Source organism: Vipera berus, assembly GCF_964194415.1.
Source record: "Vipera berus genome assembly, chromosome: 11".
In the NCBI taxonomy this organism is placed as follows: Eukaryota; Metazoa; Chordata; class Lepidosauria; order Squamata; family Viperidae; genus Vipera; species Vipera berus.
The window spans coordinates 22134654-22153672 of record NC_138214.1 but is presented as its reverse complement, the minus strand read 5'-3'; the positions used below and the strand labels follow the sequence as shown (position 1 = coordinate 22153672).

The following is a 19019-nucleotide window of genomic DNA, read 5'->3' as shown; positions in this document are numbered from 1 at the left end:
TTCATGAAAAGGAGCTGATTTTTTCAGAGTTGCATCAGGTCTACATTATTCTGTCATCTTTGGATGAGAGTTATGATGGGTATGTTTCTTCTTTGGAAGTCCTGACCAGAGAGGAACTGACATTGACTAACATTACTGGGAGACTGCTGGAAGAGTCCAGAAGGAGGCGTGACAGAGACCAGCTGAGAGAGACACAGCCACGAGAGGAGCAGCCATTTACCACTGCTTACAACGTCAAGAAATGTTATTCTTGTGGGGCTAGAGGGCATATAGCCAAGTTCTGTAGAAAGGGTAAAAAACAGATTGTGAATAGCAGTGGGAAGGCTAAAAAGGGCATTGGTTTGGCTATTTCTGGTGAACCAACATCTAGAAATAATGAATTGTGGGTTGTTGATAGTGGGGCTTCACAATGCATTACCAAAGTGAAAAAGAGGTTTGTTAATATGAAAAACAGCAACCAATATGTTTCACTAGCAAACGGTTGGAGGATGAAGGCCTCTGGTGAAGGTAATTCCTATTGTCCATGCATAGATGAACAGTTACCTATGTTATATATACCTAAACTAAGATTCAACCTGTTATTTGTAAGGGAATTGGTTAAAGTTGGGTTTGTGGTAACATTCAGAGGGGAGCAATGCACTATTGAGAGGAATGGAACCTGTGTAACTGCTAATTTGAAAAATGGTTTATTCTTTCTCACAAGTAACCAGGTTAGTACAGTTAAAGCTAACTCGATATGTGAGAACAAGAAGCCACATGATGAGTGTATACATTTATTGCATAGGCGGTTAGGGCATGTAAACTTTAACTCACTACGTAAAACAGTTGAGTTAGTAGAAGGAATTAAACTGAAGCCATGTAGTAAGTATTTGAACTGCAATGCCTGTAATCAGGAAAATAGTAAGGCAACTCCTGCAAACAGGTTAAACGGCTTCAAAACAACTGTACCTTTGGAAGTTGTGTTTGCTGATTTAATTGGACCCATGAAACCAAGTTTAGGAGGATCTTGTTATATTTTAAGTATCCTTGACCACTACTCTAGATATGGTTTTTGTTATCTGCTTAAGTCAAAGGCAGACACTTTCCAACAATTTGCAAACTGGCTGAAGTTTGTGGAGAGAAAAACAAAGAGAAAGGTTCAGTGCATAATTACTGATAATGGCACTGAATTTACAAACAAGCGTTTTGTTGATATGTTAGAATCTGCTGGCATTGAGCATAAACGTTCAGCCCCTTATAGGCCTCAACATAATGCATTTGTTGAGAGACGTGGGCAAACGTTACAAGCCATGATGAGAACCATGTTAAAAGATTCTGGCTTAACAGATAGACTGTGGGGGGAGGCAGCAAAATGTGCAAACCATGTTCTGAATATAGTTGTTAATACTTCTACTGGTAAAATACCATATACTATATGGCATGGTAGAAGACCAAACCTTGATTACCTGCACACATTTGGCACCCCAGCTTGGGTCCACATTCCTGCACAACTCAGGAGTAAAGGCCAACATAGGGCTAGGCAATTATACTTCGTAGGTTACGAAGCTAACCATAGATCCTATCGTTTCTGGGAACGAGGCACAACTAATGTATATAACAGTTCTAGTGCAAAATTCCTTGAGCATGTTGGTTGGGATAGGTTAGAGCAAGAAACTGTTAATACTGATCCTCTAGTGTTTGAGGACTCTTCTGATAACGTAACTAGTAATGATAATACATTTCCTGTAAATATAAAAGATGAAGAGGAGATAGGGGAGATAAAAGATGAATCAGAGAAAGAGGAAGAAAAGGAGTCAGAAATTCAAAGCCCTGTAATTCCTTGGCGTTCAATGCGCATCAGACGTCCACCTGATCGCTATGAAGCAAGTGTAATATGTCAAGTTAGTGTAGAACCTTCTAACTATGATGAGATCAGGATGTATCCTGAAAAGGAACAGGCATCATGGAAAGCTGCAATGAACAGGGAGTTGAAGTCTTTGCAGGATCTTAAGGTCTATGAGAAAGCAAAACTGCCACCTGGTGAGCAAGCTATAGTTTGTAAATGGATATATAAAATAAAGAAGGGTGTAGATGGAACTATAACCCATAAGGCACGTTTGGTTGCACAAGGTTTTGCCCAAACTACTGAGGATTATGACGAGTTGTTTGCACCCAGTCTGAGGGCAACTACTTTAAGAGCAGCTTTAGTATGGGCAGCTAAAAACCAATATATGGTTACCCATGTAGATGTTGAAACTGCATACCTATATGCTCCATTGCAACATACTATTTATTTAAGAATACCACCAGGAGTGACCAATGATAGAGACCATGATTGTTGGGAATTAAAGAAAAGCCTCTATGGATTGAAACAATCAGGCTATGAGTGGAATAAATGTATAGTTAATGAGTTGAGTGCATTAGGTTTTGTAGCCAGTAATGCTGATCCTTGTTTGTTTAGAAGAGATCACAACGGAGCATTATCTTTTCTTTTATTATTCACAGATGATATTGCAATAATAACAAAAACTGAGTTAGAAGCACAAACTATCATTTCAAGATTGCAAAATAAATTCACAATTAGAAATCTTGGAGGAATAAGCCACTATTTGGGGTTAGATATTGTGAAAACGAATAGGGGTTTTAAGGTTTCGCAAGCCAGTAAAATATCTCAGTTATTAAAGAGATACAATATGGAAATGTGTAAACCAGCAAAAATTCCGATGGCTATGGATTTCAAGGACACTAATGTTGAGAGTCCTGTATTTGATAAGACTATGTACCAATCTTTGATAGGAAGCCTTATGTATCTTAGTAATTGGACTAGACCTGATATTTCTTACTGTGTAAACCAATTGGCTAGGTACAACAATAATCCAACTGTTAGACACTGGCAATCAGCTAAACGAGTATTAAGGTATTTGAAGCAGACTATTCACTACTCGTTATATCTAGAGCCAAATCATGAGTTAATCCTTACTGCATATGCAGATGCGAGTTTTGCATCTGATACAAACACTCGTAAATCTACTTCAGGATTGGCTGTTATGTTGGGTGATTCTTTGATTGGATGGAAGTCCATTAGACAAAAACACATAAGCTTGTCTACAATGGAGGCTGAATTTTCATGTCTATCAGTGTTATGTACAGAACTGCTAGTGTACAAACAATTATTGTTAGATATGGGTTTAAATGTAAATGATCCATTCATTGTATATGAGGACAATCAAGCTGCGATAAAGATGGCTAATAATGCTGCAGTAAGAACAAGATCTAAACATACTGATCTTTGTTATTTAAATGTCAGACAATGTATCAAGGATAAATTAATATAGCTAGAGTATTGTTCATCTGATGTAAATATTGCAGACCATTTTATGAAGGTACAAAGTGCTGTGAAACACAATGCTAATTGTGAAAGAATGTGCATAAGATTGTAAGAGTTATATATTATTCTACCCAAAGGGGAGAATGTTAGGCATATGGTGTTAGCCTACAATGTTGGGTTGAAAATATATTAACCATAATGCTATGTCTTTAAGAAGTTAATTGGCCAATGGGTGTGTAAGTGTTCTCATGGCCATAAGAGGAAGCTAGGAACGTAGCTTCTTTCTCTCTCTGAATTCACTGATCTCCACTATTACTGTTTTTGCTCTGCTGTTGGTTTACTACTGTTGTAAACCTGAACTGTGTATTGACCTCTGGATCGGTAAGAAGACTTTGTAGTTTGGATTGCTACTTGGACTGTTGCTATTGTTTATGACCTGGACTGTTTATTTTTGACTGTGCATTTTTGTTTTTAAACCACCTCAAAAGTAAACTACTTTTTGTTTTTATAACTCAGTGTATTCTTGTGTGACTTTTACTGCTCTCAGTGCCCTTCCTTGTCTGTGCAACACTTTGGTAGCACAAGGAGACCTCTGCACAACAAATTCCTTAACAGTTCTAAATCCTGATCCTGAGCACTGAGCTCTTCTAAAGGAGAATCCTTTGAAGCTGATTCTAAACCCTGATCCTGAGCACTGAGCTCTTCTAAATGAGAATCCTTTGAAGCTGATTCTAAACCCTGATCCTGAGCACTGAGCTCTTCTAAATGAGAATCCACTGAACTTGGTTCTGAATACTGATCCTGAGGACTGACTTCTGAATGAGAATCCATTGACCTTGGTTCTGAAAAATGATCCTCAGCACTGACATCTTCGGAATGAGAATCCACTGAACTGGATTCTGAAATTGTTTCAGAGGAAGGAAGATCTAGAATCCCTGCAACTGGCTGGTCCCATTGAGTTTGGACCCATGCTAATTTCTCCAGTTCAGCATTGGGCGCACTGTCTCTTGGTATGCCACTGACATATTCAGAAACAGTGCTGGCCTCTTTCACCATCCTCAACGAAAGGCAGCAGGGTGCTTGTGGCACAAGGCACTGCGCTCGGCCTCTCTGCCAAATGAATCTCATCGGCATTAGGAATCAAGGTCAGGGCCACGGTTCCTTTGCTAAGGACCTTCTTTTGTTCTTTTAACTTTGGTTCTGGAGCGCTTGCCTTTTTCGGCTCAGGGGACAACTTTTCCACTTGGGGAGACAGTTTTTCATCACAGCATTCGCAGCTCCTGGATTTCCTTGCCTGCTTGCTTCTTTTGTGCTGGCATTCAGACAGATCTAGAAATGTCTTGGGTGAAGTAAAGGCACTGACAGCAGTAGAAGCAGCATCGTCTTCTGAAACGCCACTTGGGTTGTTAGGTACCACAGAACGTGTATCAAGAGTACTAGGTTCCTGCCTGTTTTCCAAAATAGGCTCCGAAGTGGATTTTCTCCTGTTAGCAGGCTTTCTTCTCCCTGTATCTGAAGAGGCTCTAGGATGTGAAGGGCCTGCATCTTCCTTAAGGTCCACACGGGGACTTATTGGGAGAGTACTTTTTTCTTCCTTTGTACCGATTTCCTTTGTATTACTACACATGGAAGGCATTTCTGTCTCTCTGCCAGGAGGCATTTTCTGTTGTCCTACTGACCTGGTTTGGATTTCTACTGCAGCTTGGGAACAAAGCTCTTGGCTCTCTGGCTCTTCCTTAACTTGGTTCCCAGGGGAATCGTATTTTCTCAGTTTCCCAAACCTTTTCCTCTTCGCTCCTTCCTCTCTTGTTTCACCGCTATCAGATCCAGACTTTTCCAAATTGGTCAGTAATCCTTGTGAAGCTGCTCTTCTTGTATGATAACGTGGAAATACTTTTAGTTTCTCCACGGGCACATCGCGGCCTGATTCTTCAAGGTTCTGAGACTGATTATCTAGCAAATGTTCTACTGCTTGCGTGTCCACAGATAATTCATGCTTATCCTCGCAATGGGTGTCAGAAATCTGAATTTTTTCCTCTTGATCCGACGGCATTTGTTCTGAGGTTTTGTCTTCTGAAGTTTTATTTTGTCCAAGGCTTGACTTCTTTATCTCAACTGTGTCGACAGACTCCTGTTTTGGCTCCGCAGTGTTTTCTTCTTTACTTCTTTTTGCTTTGACACACATCTCTAGAGCATTTAAGATTTCTGAGCGTGACCTCTTTGTGCCAGTGACGGGTTTTCTTGCTCTGAGTTTTAAGCCACTTTTATTCTCCAGGTCTGGCTTTCCTTTCGGAGAGACATCGGAAACAACCGTGCTTTCCTTCTGGATAAAGGGGCTTGTTAATGTTACAGAAATATTGCTGGAAACCGAAGGACCAAAAGGTCCGTTGTGGAAGTCATCAATTTTTTCCAGAGTTACAAAAGCCTGCCTTCTGTTCACCACTACCTGTGGTGTGGCTGAAATTATATCACTGGAAGCTGAGGAGTTGCTGCTGCCATTAGGGGGTTTTTCATTCAAAGTGGAATCTGATGTTGATTGTAGTGGAATACCGACATCCAGCTCCTCATTTTTCTGATCCAGCTTCTCTTTCTTAAGGGTATCAGAAATACTTTTCTCCTGAGATACATTTGATTTGTAATGTCCAGTTACTGCATGTGGAATGAAAAGCTGATGACTTCTTGCCTCTTTTTTCTGCAATTAAACAGTTTGCAACATTAAATATTATGAGTTTTCTGCTTGCATTGTTAATACACCACCCTCCCTACAAAATGATGACATTAAGCATTCTGCGAGATTTCTAGTCACCCATCCATGTATCTGTTTAACAAGATTATAATACTGTAATAACTTGAGAAGACATTGGTTTTGGTAAAAAAATTTCTATCCCGTCTCTAAACGTGTTCAGTATTGCTTTAATGAAAATGATAAGAACACAATGACATTAAATTGCTCTATCAAGAATGGAATGAATTTTTCTCCAATTGAACATCGAAAACCACAGGATTACCAAACACAATCTATGCACGCCTAAATAATTCTACTTGTATCTTACTATGTTATAAGCTCAAATATAATGCTATGTTTCTTCCACAATATTTCAGAAAGCCTGCTTTATTGCTTAAGTTTTGTAAAAGAAAACAAAACAAAAAAAATTAACAGATTTATTTCTGGTAATATCCTTTCATACAAATCCTTTATCAAGAAAGCTCTAAAAATGCCATTACCCCAAACACAAATAACATTAAACGTAGAAATATACCTGGGCTGTTAATTTGTCCTCTTTCTCTTCATGTTCTTCCTTTATGATTGGTTTCTCCCTACAACAAAAATCACTGGTTAAGATGCAGTAAAAATACAAAACCCTTTTAGAATTCTCTTCTGGTACTTATTACTTACAAAGAATCCTCCTGGTGCTCAGTGTCTTGGGAAAACAGTACAGCATCTTGAGATTTATCCAAATTATTATACATGACAGGTATATCATCCCTAAAAAAATGTACAGAAAGAAACACACAATAAACCAAACTTTTATTTCTGAAGATACTCTTCAGAAATAAAAGTTTGGTTTATTGTGTGTTTCTTTCTGTACATTTTTTTAGGGATGATATACCTGTCATGTATAATAATTTGGATAAATCTCAAGATGCTGTACTGTTTTGGAGGAAATTGGAGGAAATTGAATTCTTTCTTTTTCAAAGCACCAGAGTGCAGGACAAGAAACAATGGTTGAAAACTGATCAAAGAGAGAAGCAACCTGAAATTAAGGAAAGACTTTCTGTGTGAGGACAATTAACCAGTGGAACAGCTTTGCCTCCAGAAATTGTGGACTGGAGATTTTTAAGAAGAGGGTAGACAGTCACTTGTCTGAGATGGTATAAGTCCTCCTGCTTGAGCAGGGGGCTGGACTAGAAGACCTCCAAGGTCCCTTCCAGTTCTGTTCTATTTTGTTCTGTTCTATTCTCCATCCTTTTAAAAAATAATTCTAGCTGAGAATTCTGGAAAATTTCTAGATCCAAAACCTCTAGAGGACACCATGTGGAGAAGGGTGTTTTATGGTAAATTCTTTTTTACACAAAAGTCTGGTTTAGAAAGCCCCTTGCTAGTTATGGAGAGGATATGCAGAAAAAAAGTATGGGAAACTATATTTTTAGTTCCTTCGAGGCCATGAAAGCAGAACCTCCTTCAAGTATTTCCTGGCCACAAAAAAGTAAATTTTAAAGTCAGAAGCTGGCTGGCAAAATAGAATGGGTGTTACGACTCCTAAACATAAAAGGGGGGGGGAGGGAGGGAGAAAATACAGACAGAAACTGTTAATATGATGAATAAAATTTTACAAACCTTTTAGTTCTCAGAACTTCTTTTTGGTGCTCTGTTAAGACTCTTTCTTTTGTTTCTAGAGGAACGCACACAAAATCCATAGTGTTTTCTTCTTCCAAAGGAATGTTTTTGGGATTTGATTTTGACCCTGAGAATTCTAGTTTTATCTTATATGAGGAAAAAATATCAAAAAGAGATTAGCATGGAGTCTGTATCTTGGGCATAACACAAGAAAAAAATGATGCCCACCCTGTCTACAGATGAGGAGACCTTTCTGTTCATGAGAAGGAGAACAAGTTTAAATTCTAAATTTAACCACAATTTTAAATGAAAGGCCCCATATCTAGACTACCATGATATGCCTGTGTCTCCTCATTGATACTTCCTGTAACTACTAGAGATACAACTGCCAAAACTGTAATTTGATCAGTAAACTTCTATGACTTACTTTTTTAGGTGCAATGTGAAAATTAACACTTTCTTCCTCTGGCTCATTGATTTGGGCGAGGAAGGAGTCCCTTTTTCCATTAGGATTTACAGTCATCCCACTGATGTTTGCATCCCACTGGGAATTCTCTGTCTGTTTTAACATATTTAAGCATAACTTAATAAAAATAAATTAAAATATCAATAATGCAGCTTAAGTAAAGTTATATAAGTTGGTATTTACTCAAAGAAAACTGCTAATAAAATTCCAAAATGGAATTTTAAAAAATCAGAACTTACACAATCGGAATATGCAGTACTACATCCCTCCATTATCTCACAGCTTTCAAAAGCAGGCAGTAAGAGTATGAATTTTTGTTTTGCTATATATAAAACAGACCTGCAAGGAAGCATAAGATAGCAGTGAAAATTTGGAAATTGTGGTGATATTTAAAAATGTGTTTTTGTCACAATGCTGATAGTTGAAGTTTAAAAAGCAGAATTACACTTTTTCGTTAGTATTTATTCCACATCTTCAATTTCTGCTACCTAATATTCATATTAAAATAAAAAAGTACTAATACAAATGGAAAACCTGCCTGTTTTGCCTGAATGATAAAGTAATATAATAATGTATATATTGCTCATATAAATTTGTAATTTTGGAGATTTATCCAAGTAAATATGTTATTAAGAATAGATTTACTACATTGAGTAAATCTATGTTGAGATACAGTATTACTGCAATTCCAGGCCAGATGATATTTCAATAAAATATGCTCAGAATTCAAACAGAGGTTATCTTTCACATATACTTTTCTCAAATAAGTACACCTAGCTAAAGGAGTGGCTGCTGAAGCAGTTTTGTGGTGAAGGAGAGGCACATGGGTGGCTGCTCTGGCATGGTGCACGTATGGCCAGGAGCACACGCTGCAAACGGCATGCAAATAGTTGCTGTGGTGAGACTATGGCCAGGTGGCTGCTGCAGCCTGGTGTTCACATGACAAGGCACTATCGAATATGAATGGGGGAATGCTGCAGACATACACAGCATGGAGAACTACATCCCCGGGACCTCGTACCCCATAGCAGGGCTCCTCAGGAGGAAAAATATCGGGACCAGGAGTGACTGACAGGAGCGATTTGTGACCCTTGCTGCTGACTTTGCTTGCAAAAAACTGGCAGGGAAGATTGCAAATGGCAATGATGTGATGGTGGGATGCAGCAACTGTCTTAAATGCAAGTTGGCTGCCAAGTGATTACATAACTGTCGGGGTCCTGAGATAGCCAGAATTTCAAGGACTATTATGAGTACCAACAGTTCAGCACTGTTGAAACTTTGAATGGTCACTGAATGAGTCTGGTTGAAATATTAGAAAAAGTGATGTTATGGAAATGGTTTGTACTTGTTGAAGAGGAAAATCATTTCTTTATATATCCTTTTTCTTATTCTTTCATTTCTCTCTCTCTCTCTTCTTTCTCTCCCCCTTTTCTCTGCACATTTTTTCACTTTATATTTTATATATCTTATATTTTTCTTGGATCCATATTAGTTTTTAATTTTTGCATTTTTAAACTTTAATAAAATTATTGATAAAACCAAGATGTGATCCATCCTTCCTATCAGTTTTGGCTCCTGGGTGCTCAATTGAATGAAGCAACTGGCAGAAATAATAATGAATTTCTTCTTTCTTGTACTGCATCTTTGCACATGACTACAGAGGGATGCATCAAGCACAGGAGAAACTTACTGTGTCATAAATATAAGGAATGTCTAAATTCAAATTATGCCGTGTTATGTGATGGCATGTCTGTTTCCAGGTTGCAAAATGTTATAATAAGCACAAGAATAAAAGATGTCTTACTTTAATTCTTCAGGGTATGTCAGGGTTACCGCTTTCCCAAATGTTGCATTCCAAAACCGAGCAGCATGGCTACGTATCTGTTTATTCTTATTTAAAAACATTAAGGTTAATAATGGAGAAAGCTCTTCCAAGAGCTCACTGTTAAAGGATCCAGTATAGTTTGACTGCACACAAGTAAGGCTGTCTGCCAGTAACTTTTCACACTGAAAGCAAAAATGGTGCAAGAAACATTATTAATTTAAATATACATATGATGTATTAATCTCATTTGTATTTACATAACAAACATATTGCACTTTCTAATTTATATCCCACTCTGATTACATTTATAACAATTAAAACCCAAAACAAGTTATTTTCCAAAAGCAATTAGGCAATCGGCAACTTGGTAGAATTGTGACAGCTAGATGGACACACCTGTGCAGTGTGATTTATTTACTTACTTATTTACAAACCATATATGCAATAAGCCTAGGTGGTTCATTGCATCACCAGTAGAAATAACAATAAAAACAGCTCACCCATATATGAAGCAGCACATTTCCCATCATGTCACTATAGTGGACCCCCAGCAATTGGCCCTTCCCCATCCTATCCTGATGCCTTTGTAAAAATAAGGAGATAGTTTGTCATTGCATAAACCTATAGGACCTTGAGTTCTCAGTCTTACTCAATTAGCAGGAGAATAACCATCGACTGAACCTTCCCAAGGCAGAGATTTGCATGCATGAAGGAAGGTATTACGCTTATCCCTAACTATATAGAATATCTCCTCCAGAGTTGGAGATGCAGATCTGGCCTTATCATCCCCATTTGGAATGGATATAGAAAGCCACTGGTAACCAGGGCAGCCCTTGAAGGACTTGTAACCATCCTGCCTGTAAAAATCTACTTCAAAGCATTTTCTGCTGCCTAACCCAACTGCAATTTCTGAAGGCCGTTCAAATGGCAATAATTTTGTTTTGACAAAACTTGACCACGCTATTGATTAATCAAGGTAAAAAGATGACAATCTGATATTGTTGTCAGTATTGTTGTCTGTGCAAGTGTATGCTAAGCTAGAAATGCCACTGCAGTCTGCAGTACTCTCCCAGCCAAATCTGCATTTCTATTCCAGAATGTGTCTGAATTGGGAATAACCCTCATAAAGAAATGTGATATCTATCTATCTATCTATCTATCTATCTATCTATCTATCTATCTATCTATCTATCTATCTATCTATCTATCTAATGTTTCTTATATGTATTAATACTGTATTTATTCTAAAAATTGCTCCAGAACAGGATATTGAATATTGTTAGCATCTAAAAGACAGAAAAATAGTTTTTCCAGAAATAAAGTACCTTGCTATCGAGTCCATAACTCATTCCAGATGGATTAGCAGACCTTGTAGAAAAAAATTATTTTCATGTAAGTATTTATTCATCAATAAAGTAACAACTGCAGTTCGATTACAATCTTAAGCTGAAATACTGCAAAGATATACAGGAGATACTGGTTTAGTTAATAGGATATCCTAAATATATTAAGGAAAGGCTACACTGAATACATTAAGAAATTATCTAAGTGCTGAGCACCAGTACTATTCAACTATGATATATATTTTATATCCTGCCTTTTTATCCCAAATGTTCGTCAAGGTAACACCAAAAATGAAAATAAAAACAGAATTACAACACTAAGCTACCCAAGTCCATTAAAAAACAGCAAAGAGCATCCCAGGAAAGTAAAGCACATCTCAATGAATGAATGGAAAATGCTTTTTCATTTTTTTTAGAAAGCAAAACAAAATTCTTTGCTTGCTGTCAGAAGGTAACAGGGACAGTGGGGGAATAGTCACTGAGAATGCCTTCCTGTACCAAATATGTTTGTGATGGCAAAAAGATCAAGAGTAGGGACTCACCTAAAGAAGTTAAAAATTAATGTTTCTGTATAAAACTTCACAGTGCTTTGACAGTCACATAAAAACAGGTTGCTAGACAGCTTATCTTTGTTATGAAAGTTACTTATTGTCTGTAACCCCCCAATCAAGAATCTGGACTGATATCTTCAACTGGCTGAGCCTTCTAAACAATTTTTAAAGGCAGCCCAGCACTTTCAAATGAGATGCAGCTAGGGTAAATATAATTATGTCCATATTGAATGGGCCAATATAATTAAAAAGAATCCTTAGAGAAGAGTTAAAATTAAATTGTAGTCTTGTACATACTTCCAGTCTGTAGCAATTAAGAAAGCTGCAAAATCCTGCAATTTTTTTAACAGATCTGTTAATGAGCATATGAGTAAAAAAAACTGCAATCAACACCCCCAAATCACATTTCTGTTTTAAGACAAAGTATTTCTGTAATGTAATTGTCTTTCCTTTCTTAGCAGAAAAATGAGCAGTTTTCCTTGGTGAAGCTTTCATATTGTGGTTGTAATAAATGCTTGATTATAAAGCTACTTGGTTCAAGTAATTTAAAAATTGATATAAAACTGGATTTAAAATGTGATGTTTTAATTACAGAGCTTTAAATTAGGATTCCACCAATTAAGTATATCTAGAAAGTTAAGAGCAGTAGTAGTCAAGGGGTTTCCCATGATTGTGATTACATGCTCTCAAATCATTGTCACCTGTTAGGAACCACAGATATGCATTTTCTCTGGAATGATCTTTCACTAACTTGGTCCTTCAAGAGGTTTCCCAAGGGTGCATGTATCACCCCTGTACCTTGTCCACCCTGTCCACCCATCTTTAATCTGCTCTTGACCTCTTAATTTGCGGCCTTTATGAAAGGCCATTCAAAGCCACATGGATAACCTTCCACAATTACTTCAAATTACTTGTATGAAACAATTTCATCACAGTAACATCGGCGTGCAACTGCTGCGTCAGCGAAACCCAACCCTATAATGTACAAATGCTTACGTTATTTTTTCATATAATGCCTCTAAGGGTTTTGCAATAAATCCAAAGACAGATCTGATGACAGAAGGCAAAGAGATGTGGCCGATGATACTTTGAAGGACATTGACAATCACAAAACCCACACGGGCTAATTCTTCAAAACCAGATTGCTCAGATGCAAGCCTCTGAAGAGAGTTTGTCAATATTATCAGAAGTTTAATTAAAGAGGACAGCTTGACAAGAGGATCTTTCTTCTTTTTGGCCCAGTCCATTTGTGTCTGTGGAGCTAAAGAACAATTTGACATTAATTTTGTTTGAAACATAAAAATGTAGTAGCATTTTAAAATGAAAAGTTATTCAGATTCCATCATACCTCAATATCTACTAGTTGCAATATCATTTGTTGAGGGCAAAAGGCCATGCTTCTCTGTAACCTTGTTCCAAAGCCTAGCTTGTTTTTATTAAAAGCACAAGTTTATGAGCAATGGGGGACTGGAAGGAGTAAAGCATGTAATCCTGGGGTCATGTGATTGCCATTTGTGACCTTTCCAGCCAGCTTCTGACAAGCAAAGTTAATAGGAGAATTTGGATTTTGGCAAAAAGGGCACAAAATTGGTTCAGGGCCATGTGATAGCTCAATAACTGCATTGCTGAGCATCAGATATACTGGTTGCAACCGTGGTTGTAAGGTTGTGGAAGGTTGTGGAAGAGGTGAAAAAAATATAAAAGGAAGAGAAAAAGAGCTAGTCCATTCAATATTGCAACATTTCATACTAGCAAATCTTACATCTATTTGCTGGCTGATATTTCTTATCATAAGGTGCAAAATTGATACATTCAACCATGACTTCAGTAATGTAAGAGAGCGCATCCAACATAGATTGATTCTGAAATAGAAATAAAATATTGTCAAGACAACATAAAAAGAGACAAAGAAATACATGTATACTGGATAAGGGCCTCCACTTACAAGATGTGCTTCATCTTCTAATCCAGATATTATTTTGGCACAGAGATAATCACAACATACGTTATCTTCTGCACAACGGGCAAATGCTTTATACAGTTCTGACCAGGAATGCAATAGTATTTTCACTGTAGACTGTAGCAAAACAAATTACATTTTAACAAATCAGATTCTAAACGGCAAGTACTACTAAAGATATTCAAAGTTTCCTACCTGTGGAAGTTCAGATGAAAATATACAGTTTACTGGTAGCAACAGTGCACTGTAAATTGCATTGAAATTATGCTCCAAAGCATCACCTTGATTTACATCATTAGTCTAAGGGGGGAAAAAGTAGTTCAAGTTGAAAAATCTTCAAAATTTTTAACATTCAAAGTATTTGAAACATTGTAGACACATTTCGCTTTCGCTGTGTCCCTGCACAACAGATACAGTGCCCTTTCTGACCTTAATAGGGACATTAAGGAGACAGGTAAAGGTATCTGTGATAATAACTCAAATAAGCAGGGGATCGTGGTCCAAGATGAAAAACTTGTTTTTGACAGGGAGAAGTGTGAATCTGGTATTACACACCAGTCATGCAAGAACAGAAAGGCATCCAAAAAGAGAAGGAGGTCAGGTGTCTTCCAGGTGCTACTGCCAGTAGGGACAAGAAGCGTATTTCTAAAATAATCAAGAATGCCAGCAAGGACTGTGATGTGGATGCTATTGTACATGCTATTGCTCAAAAGAAACCAGCATGGCTGCATAAAGAACTCTGATAAACTGAAACATAAAAAGGACAAGTATAAGAATTGGAAAGAGGGGCACATAACTAAGTCAGAATATCAGCAAACAGCCCGTGCCTGCAAAGATGAAGTGAGGAAAGCTAAGGTTCAAAATGAACTAAGGCTTGCGACCAAAGTCAAAAATAACAAAAAATGCTTCTTTCAACATATAAAAAACAAGAAAAAAGTTAAGGAAATGATTGGTCCATTAGTGGGGGAAAGTGGCAAGAAGGTGACAAGCAATAGGGAGAAAGCAGAACTATTTAACTCGTTTTTTGCATCTGTCTTTACACAAAGGGGAAAAACAGTCCAACCTACCAAAACCAGTGCCATAAAAAACAGAATAGAAATGCAAGTTAAGATAGGCAAAAAAATGGTAAGTGAACACCTGTCCAGCCTAGATGAGTTCAAATCCCCAGGACCAGATGGATTACACCCCAAAGTTCTCAAGGAACTGGCAGACGTGATCTCAGAACCACTGAACTATATTTTTCAAAGGTCCTGGAGCACTGGGGAACTACCAGAGGACTGGAAGAGAGCTGATGTAGTTCCCATCTTCAAAAAAGGGAAAAAAATAGATCCAGAAAACTACAGACCTATCAGCCTGACCTCAATACCTGGGAAGATTCTGGAAAAGATAATCAAACAACAAATCAGCGAACACCTTGATGCAAACAAAGTCATCACTAAAAGTCAACATGGGTTTGTCAAAAACAGATCATGCCAGACAAATCTTATTATATTCTTTGACCAAGTGACAAAATTAGTGGACCAGAGGAATGCTGTAGATATAATTTACCCTAATAAGCAGGCATATACCTAGAATGAAGGCTACTGCTAAGCTTGTAAGCCGCCCTGAGTCTTCAGAGAAGGGCGGGATATAAATGGAATTAAAATAAAAAAATACTTGGACCTCAGTAAGGCATTTGATAAAGTAGATCACAACCTACTACTTGATAGGATAGAAAAATGTGGGTTAGATTGCTATCTAACCCACATGGATTCACCACCAGATGGATTCGTAGCTGGCTGACAGGCTGTACTCAATGTGTGGTCCTCAATGGAACTGCATCTACATGGAAGGAAGTGTGTAGTGGGGTGCCCCAGCGCTCTGTTCTGAGCCCAGTGCTCTTCAATATCTTTATTAACGATTTGGATGAGGGGATAGATGGGGAACTCATCAAATTTGCAGATGACACCAAGCTGGCAGGAATAGCCAATACTCCAGAAGATAGGCTTAAAATACAGGAGGATCTGGACAGACTCGAACACTGGGCGCTATCTAACAAAATGAAATTCAATGGTGAAAAAAGGAAGGTTCTACATTTAGGCAGGAAAAATCAAATGCAAAGGTATAGTATAGGTGGTACCTTGCTCAACAGTAGTAACTGTGAGAGGGATCTCGGAGTCCTAGTAGACAATCACTTCAATATGAGCCACCAGTGTGCTGCAGCTGCCAAAAAAGCCAACACAGTGCTTGAAGTAGCCGAAGGACCACTCGGGACGACAGGCTAATAACAACAGATTTATTTAAGAGCAAGGCAAACAAAGAATAACTTGTCCGGCTTTTATAGCCGGCAGCTGGTAGCGAGGACCAATCAGCGGTGTCCATTTTGGCGCCCTGTCAGGCAGGGACCAATCCGCGTCGTCTTTTGTTGACAGCTCCGGCTTCCGCGTGTCTTAGTGTTTTGACAGCCGCGAGCTGTCAGTGGTTGCGCCTGCGCTGTACGGTGGACGCTTTGACAGCTCAGGCTTCTTCGTAGTCCGGCGTTTGACAGCCGCGAGCTGTCAGTGGTGGCGCCTGCGCGGTGCGGGGAACTTTGACAGCTGTCAAAGTTCCCGCGTGTTTTCCTGTCAGGCTGCGTTTAGTCTATACGCTTGCTGCTGCCGCTTTGATTGAACAGTTAACATATATACATCATATCAAGGGATTGTTTACATATATAACACACCCCTTACCCCTCCCCTGGTGCGTTTCTGCCGTCTTGGATGTTTGAACCTGCCCACTGATAGTCTTTTAGGTAGGTGGGTGGTCTCCGATTCCTGGTTGAGCGGCGAAGGGGTGGAGGGTGCTCAGGTTCCGGGTCTTCGTTTTGGTGTTCTTCTTCCTGGTTTGGAATAGGCAGCATTTCCGGTGGGAGCTGTATGCTGGCATTGGTTGGTTGCCCAGAAGTGTGTGGTGGTTGTCTGGGTCTGAGCTGATCAATATGGCGGCGTATGTTGCCGTGTGCTTGCGTAGCTATAAGGTATGAGATGGGCCCCGTTTGTTTTATTACTGTCCCTTGGACCCACTTGTTTTTATCTGTGTATGATCGCGCCCAAATTAATTGACCTGGGTTGAGTGTGCGGGCGGGGTGGGGGTGCGGTTCTTCTTCTGGATACGTGTCAGGGTGCAGTCTGTCCAGACGTGTTATTAGTCTTCTCCCCCATCTTAATTCGGCTGGTGATTTGCCGGTCGTGGAACAAGGTGTTGTGTGTTGTGCTAAGAGGAACTGGCTGATGCGCCTCTGCCAGTTTCCTTTAACGAATTTTTTTAATGCTTCTTTTGTGGATCGTACCATAATTTCAGCCATCCCGTTTGACGATGGGTGGAACGGCGCCGACGTGACCAACCTAATACAATTCTTCGTAGCGAAGATCTGAAATTCACGAGAGGTGAATTGAGGTCCGTTGTCAGAAACTATGGTGTCAGGTAGGCCGTGCGTAGCGAATATTTTTCGTAAAGCTTGTATAGTGGCTTGGGACGTTGTTTTTCTAAGGGGAGTGACTTCCAGCCATTTTGAGTGGCTGTCTACTACAATTAAGAAACTTTGGCCTTGGATGGGTCCCGCAAAATCTATATGTATACGTGACCAAGGGTTCCTTGTTGTTTCCCATTTATGGATTGGAGCCTGGGGTGGTTCATTCCTGGTCCCTTGACAGGTATAACACCCACCCACGTACTTTTCTATTTGTTTATCTATGCCTGGCCACCACACATAACTTCTAGCCATCGCCTTCATTTTTACAATTCCAGGGTGTCCTTCGTGTAAGATTTGTAATGTTTGGTCTATGTTTCTTTCTGGTATGATGACCCTATTTCCCCACAGCAGGCATCCTCTATGTGTTGAGATCTCATTTTTTCTGTTATAATAGGGTTGGAATTGAGGTTGTGGATTTTGAGCTGGCCATCCTGTTGTGGCCCATTTGTGGATTCTGGCAAGTATTTTATCTTTGGCAGAATTAGTAGCTATGATGTTTGCAGTCAGGGGGCATTCTGGAAGTTGGGAGATTGCTAAAATCTGGCTGGCTGGGGCTGGGTCTGGGTCCCTGGTTTGTATGGGCAGTCTGCTGAGGCAGTCAGCATGACCTAATTCTTTACCTGGTTTATGTATTAGTTGATAGGAATAGGCTGCTAAGAAGGTTGACCATCTTAGCATTCTCGGGGAGAGAATTTGTGGAGTAGTTTTGTTCCACGTGAATATGCCTAGCAGGGGTTTGTGATCTGTAATTATAGTGAATGGTCTTCCATATAGGTAATCATGAAATTTTTTGACCCCTGCTACTATTGCTAGGGCTTCCCTGTCGATTTGGGCGTAGTTTCTTTCAGCTTTGGTTAGAGTGCATGAATAGAAGGCTATGGGTCTTTGTGTGCCGTCCTTGAATATGTGACTTAAAACAGCCCCGATTCCATAGGGAGAGGCATCGCAAGCGATGCATATTGGGGTGTCCTCCCTGAAAAGGGTGATAGTTGAACTGTGACAGATAATCTTTTTTAATGAATGGAAGCTATTCTCATGTTCTTTGGTCCAGGACCAAGTTGTACCCTTGTCTAGGAGTCTATGCAGAGGCTCCGCAATAGTGGCCTTATGGGGGATGAAGGCATGGTAAAAATTTAACAATCCTAAAAAGGATTGCAGCTCTTGCTTATTCCTAGGACTGGGTGCGGTTTGAATAGCCTGTAGTTTTTCTGAGGTGGGGTGAATGCCCTGGCTATCTATTTTGTACCCTAGGAATTCAGTGGAGGTGACTCCAATAGAGCACTTTTCCCGCTTAAGTTTGAGGCCGGCTTCTCTGAGCCGGCTTAGCACAGCTGACAGCCTGTCAGCTAAGTTCGCTTCGTTTTCTCCGGCGATGAGAACATCGTCAAAGTAGGGGCAGACCCCGGGTATTCCTTTCAGGGTCTTCTCCATGATACCCTGAAATATACCCGGGGCCGCCGATATGCCAAATTGGAGCCTCTTTACCTTAAAGGCGCCGCGGTGGGTAACAATTGTCTGGGCCTCCGCAGTGTCCTCAGTGACAGGTAGCTGTAAGTACGCCTGTGAGAGATCGAGCTTGGCGAAAAGGGTGCCAGAGCGGATGGAAGCAAATACGTCCCTTACCGCTGGCACTGGGTAGGCATGGGGGCTGAGGGCTAAGTTGACTGTCGCCTTATAATCAGCGCACAGTCTCACCTCCCCATTAGGTTTGATTGGGGTGACGATTGGGGTCTCCCAG

General features: G+C 39.5%; 1 protein-coding gene across 1 annotated transcript in view; it reads right to left on the bottom strand.

Moving 5' to 3' along the window:
- Window positions 1–19019, bottom strand: part of LOC308673066 (telomere-associated protein RIF1-like) — a gene marked incomplete at both ends in the record, with an annotated part of 63966 nt that overhangs the window by 2647 nt on the left and 42300 nt on the right. The window contains 13 exon segments of the mRNA XM_081336446.1: window positions 3946–4358; window positions 4360–5999; window positions 6568–6625; window positions 6705–6794; window positions 7647–7792; window positions 8074–8205; window positions 8352–8451; window positions 9917–10119; window positions 11263–11305; window positions 12828–13092; window positions 13594–13693; window positions 13777–13908; window positions 13987–14091. Of these exon segments, the coding sequence (XP_081192572.1) occupies window positions 3946–4358; window positions 4360–5999; window positions 6568–6625; window positions 6705–6794; window positions 7647–7792; window positions 8074–8205; window positions 8352–8451; window positions 9917–10119; window positions 11263–11305; window positions 12828–13092; window positions 13594–13693; window positions 13777–13908; window positions 13987–14091 (3427 nt within the window).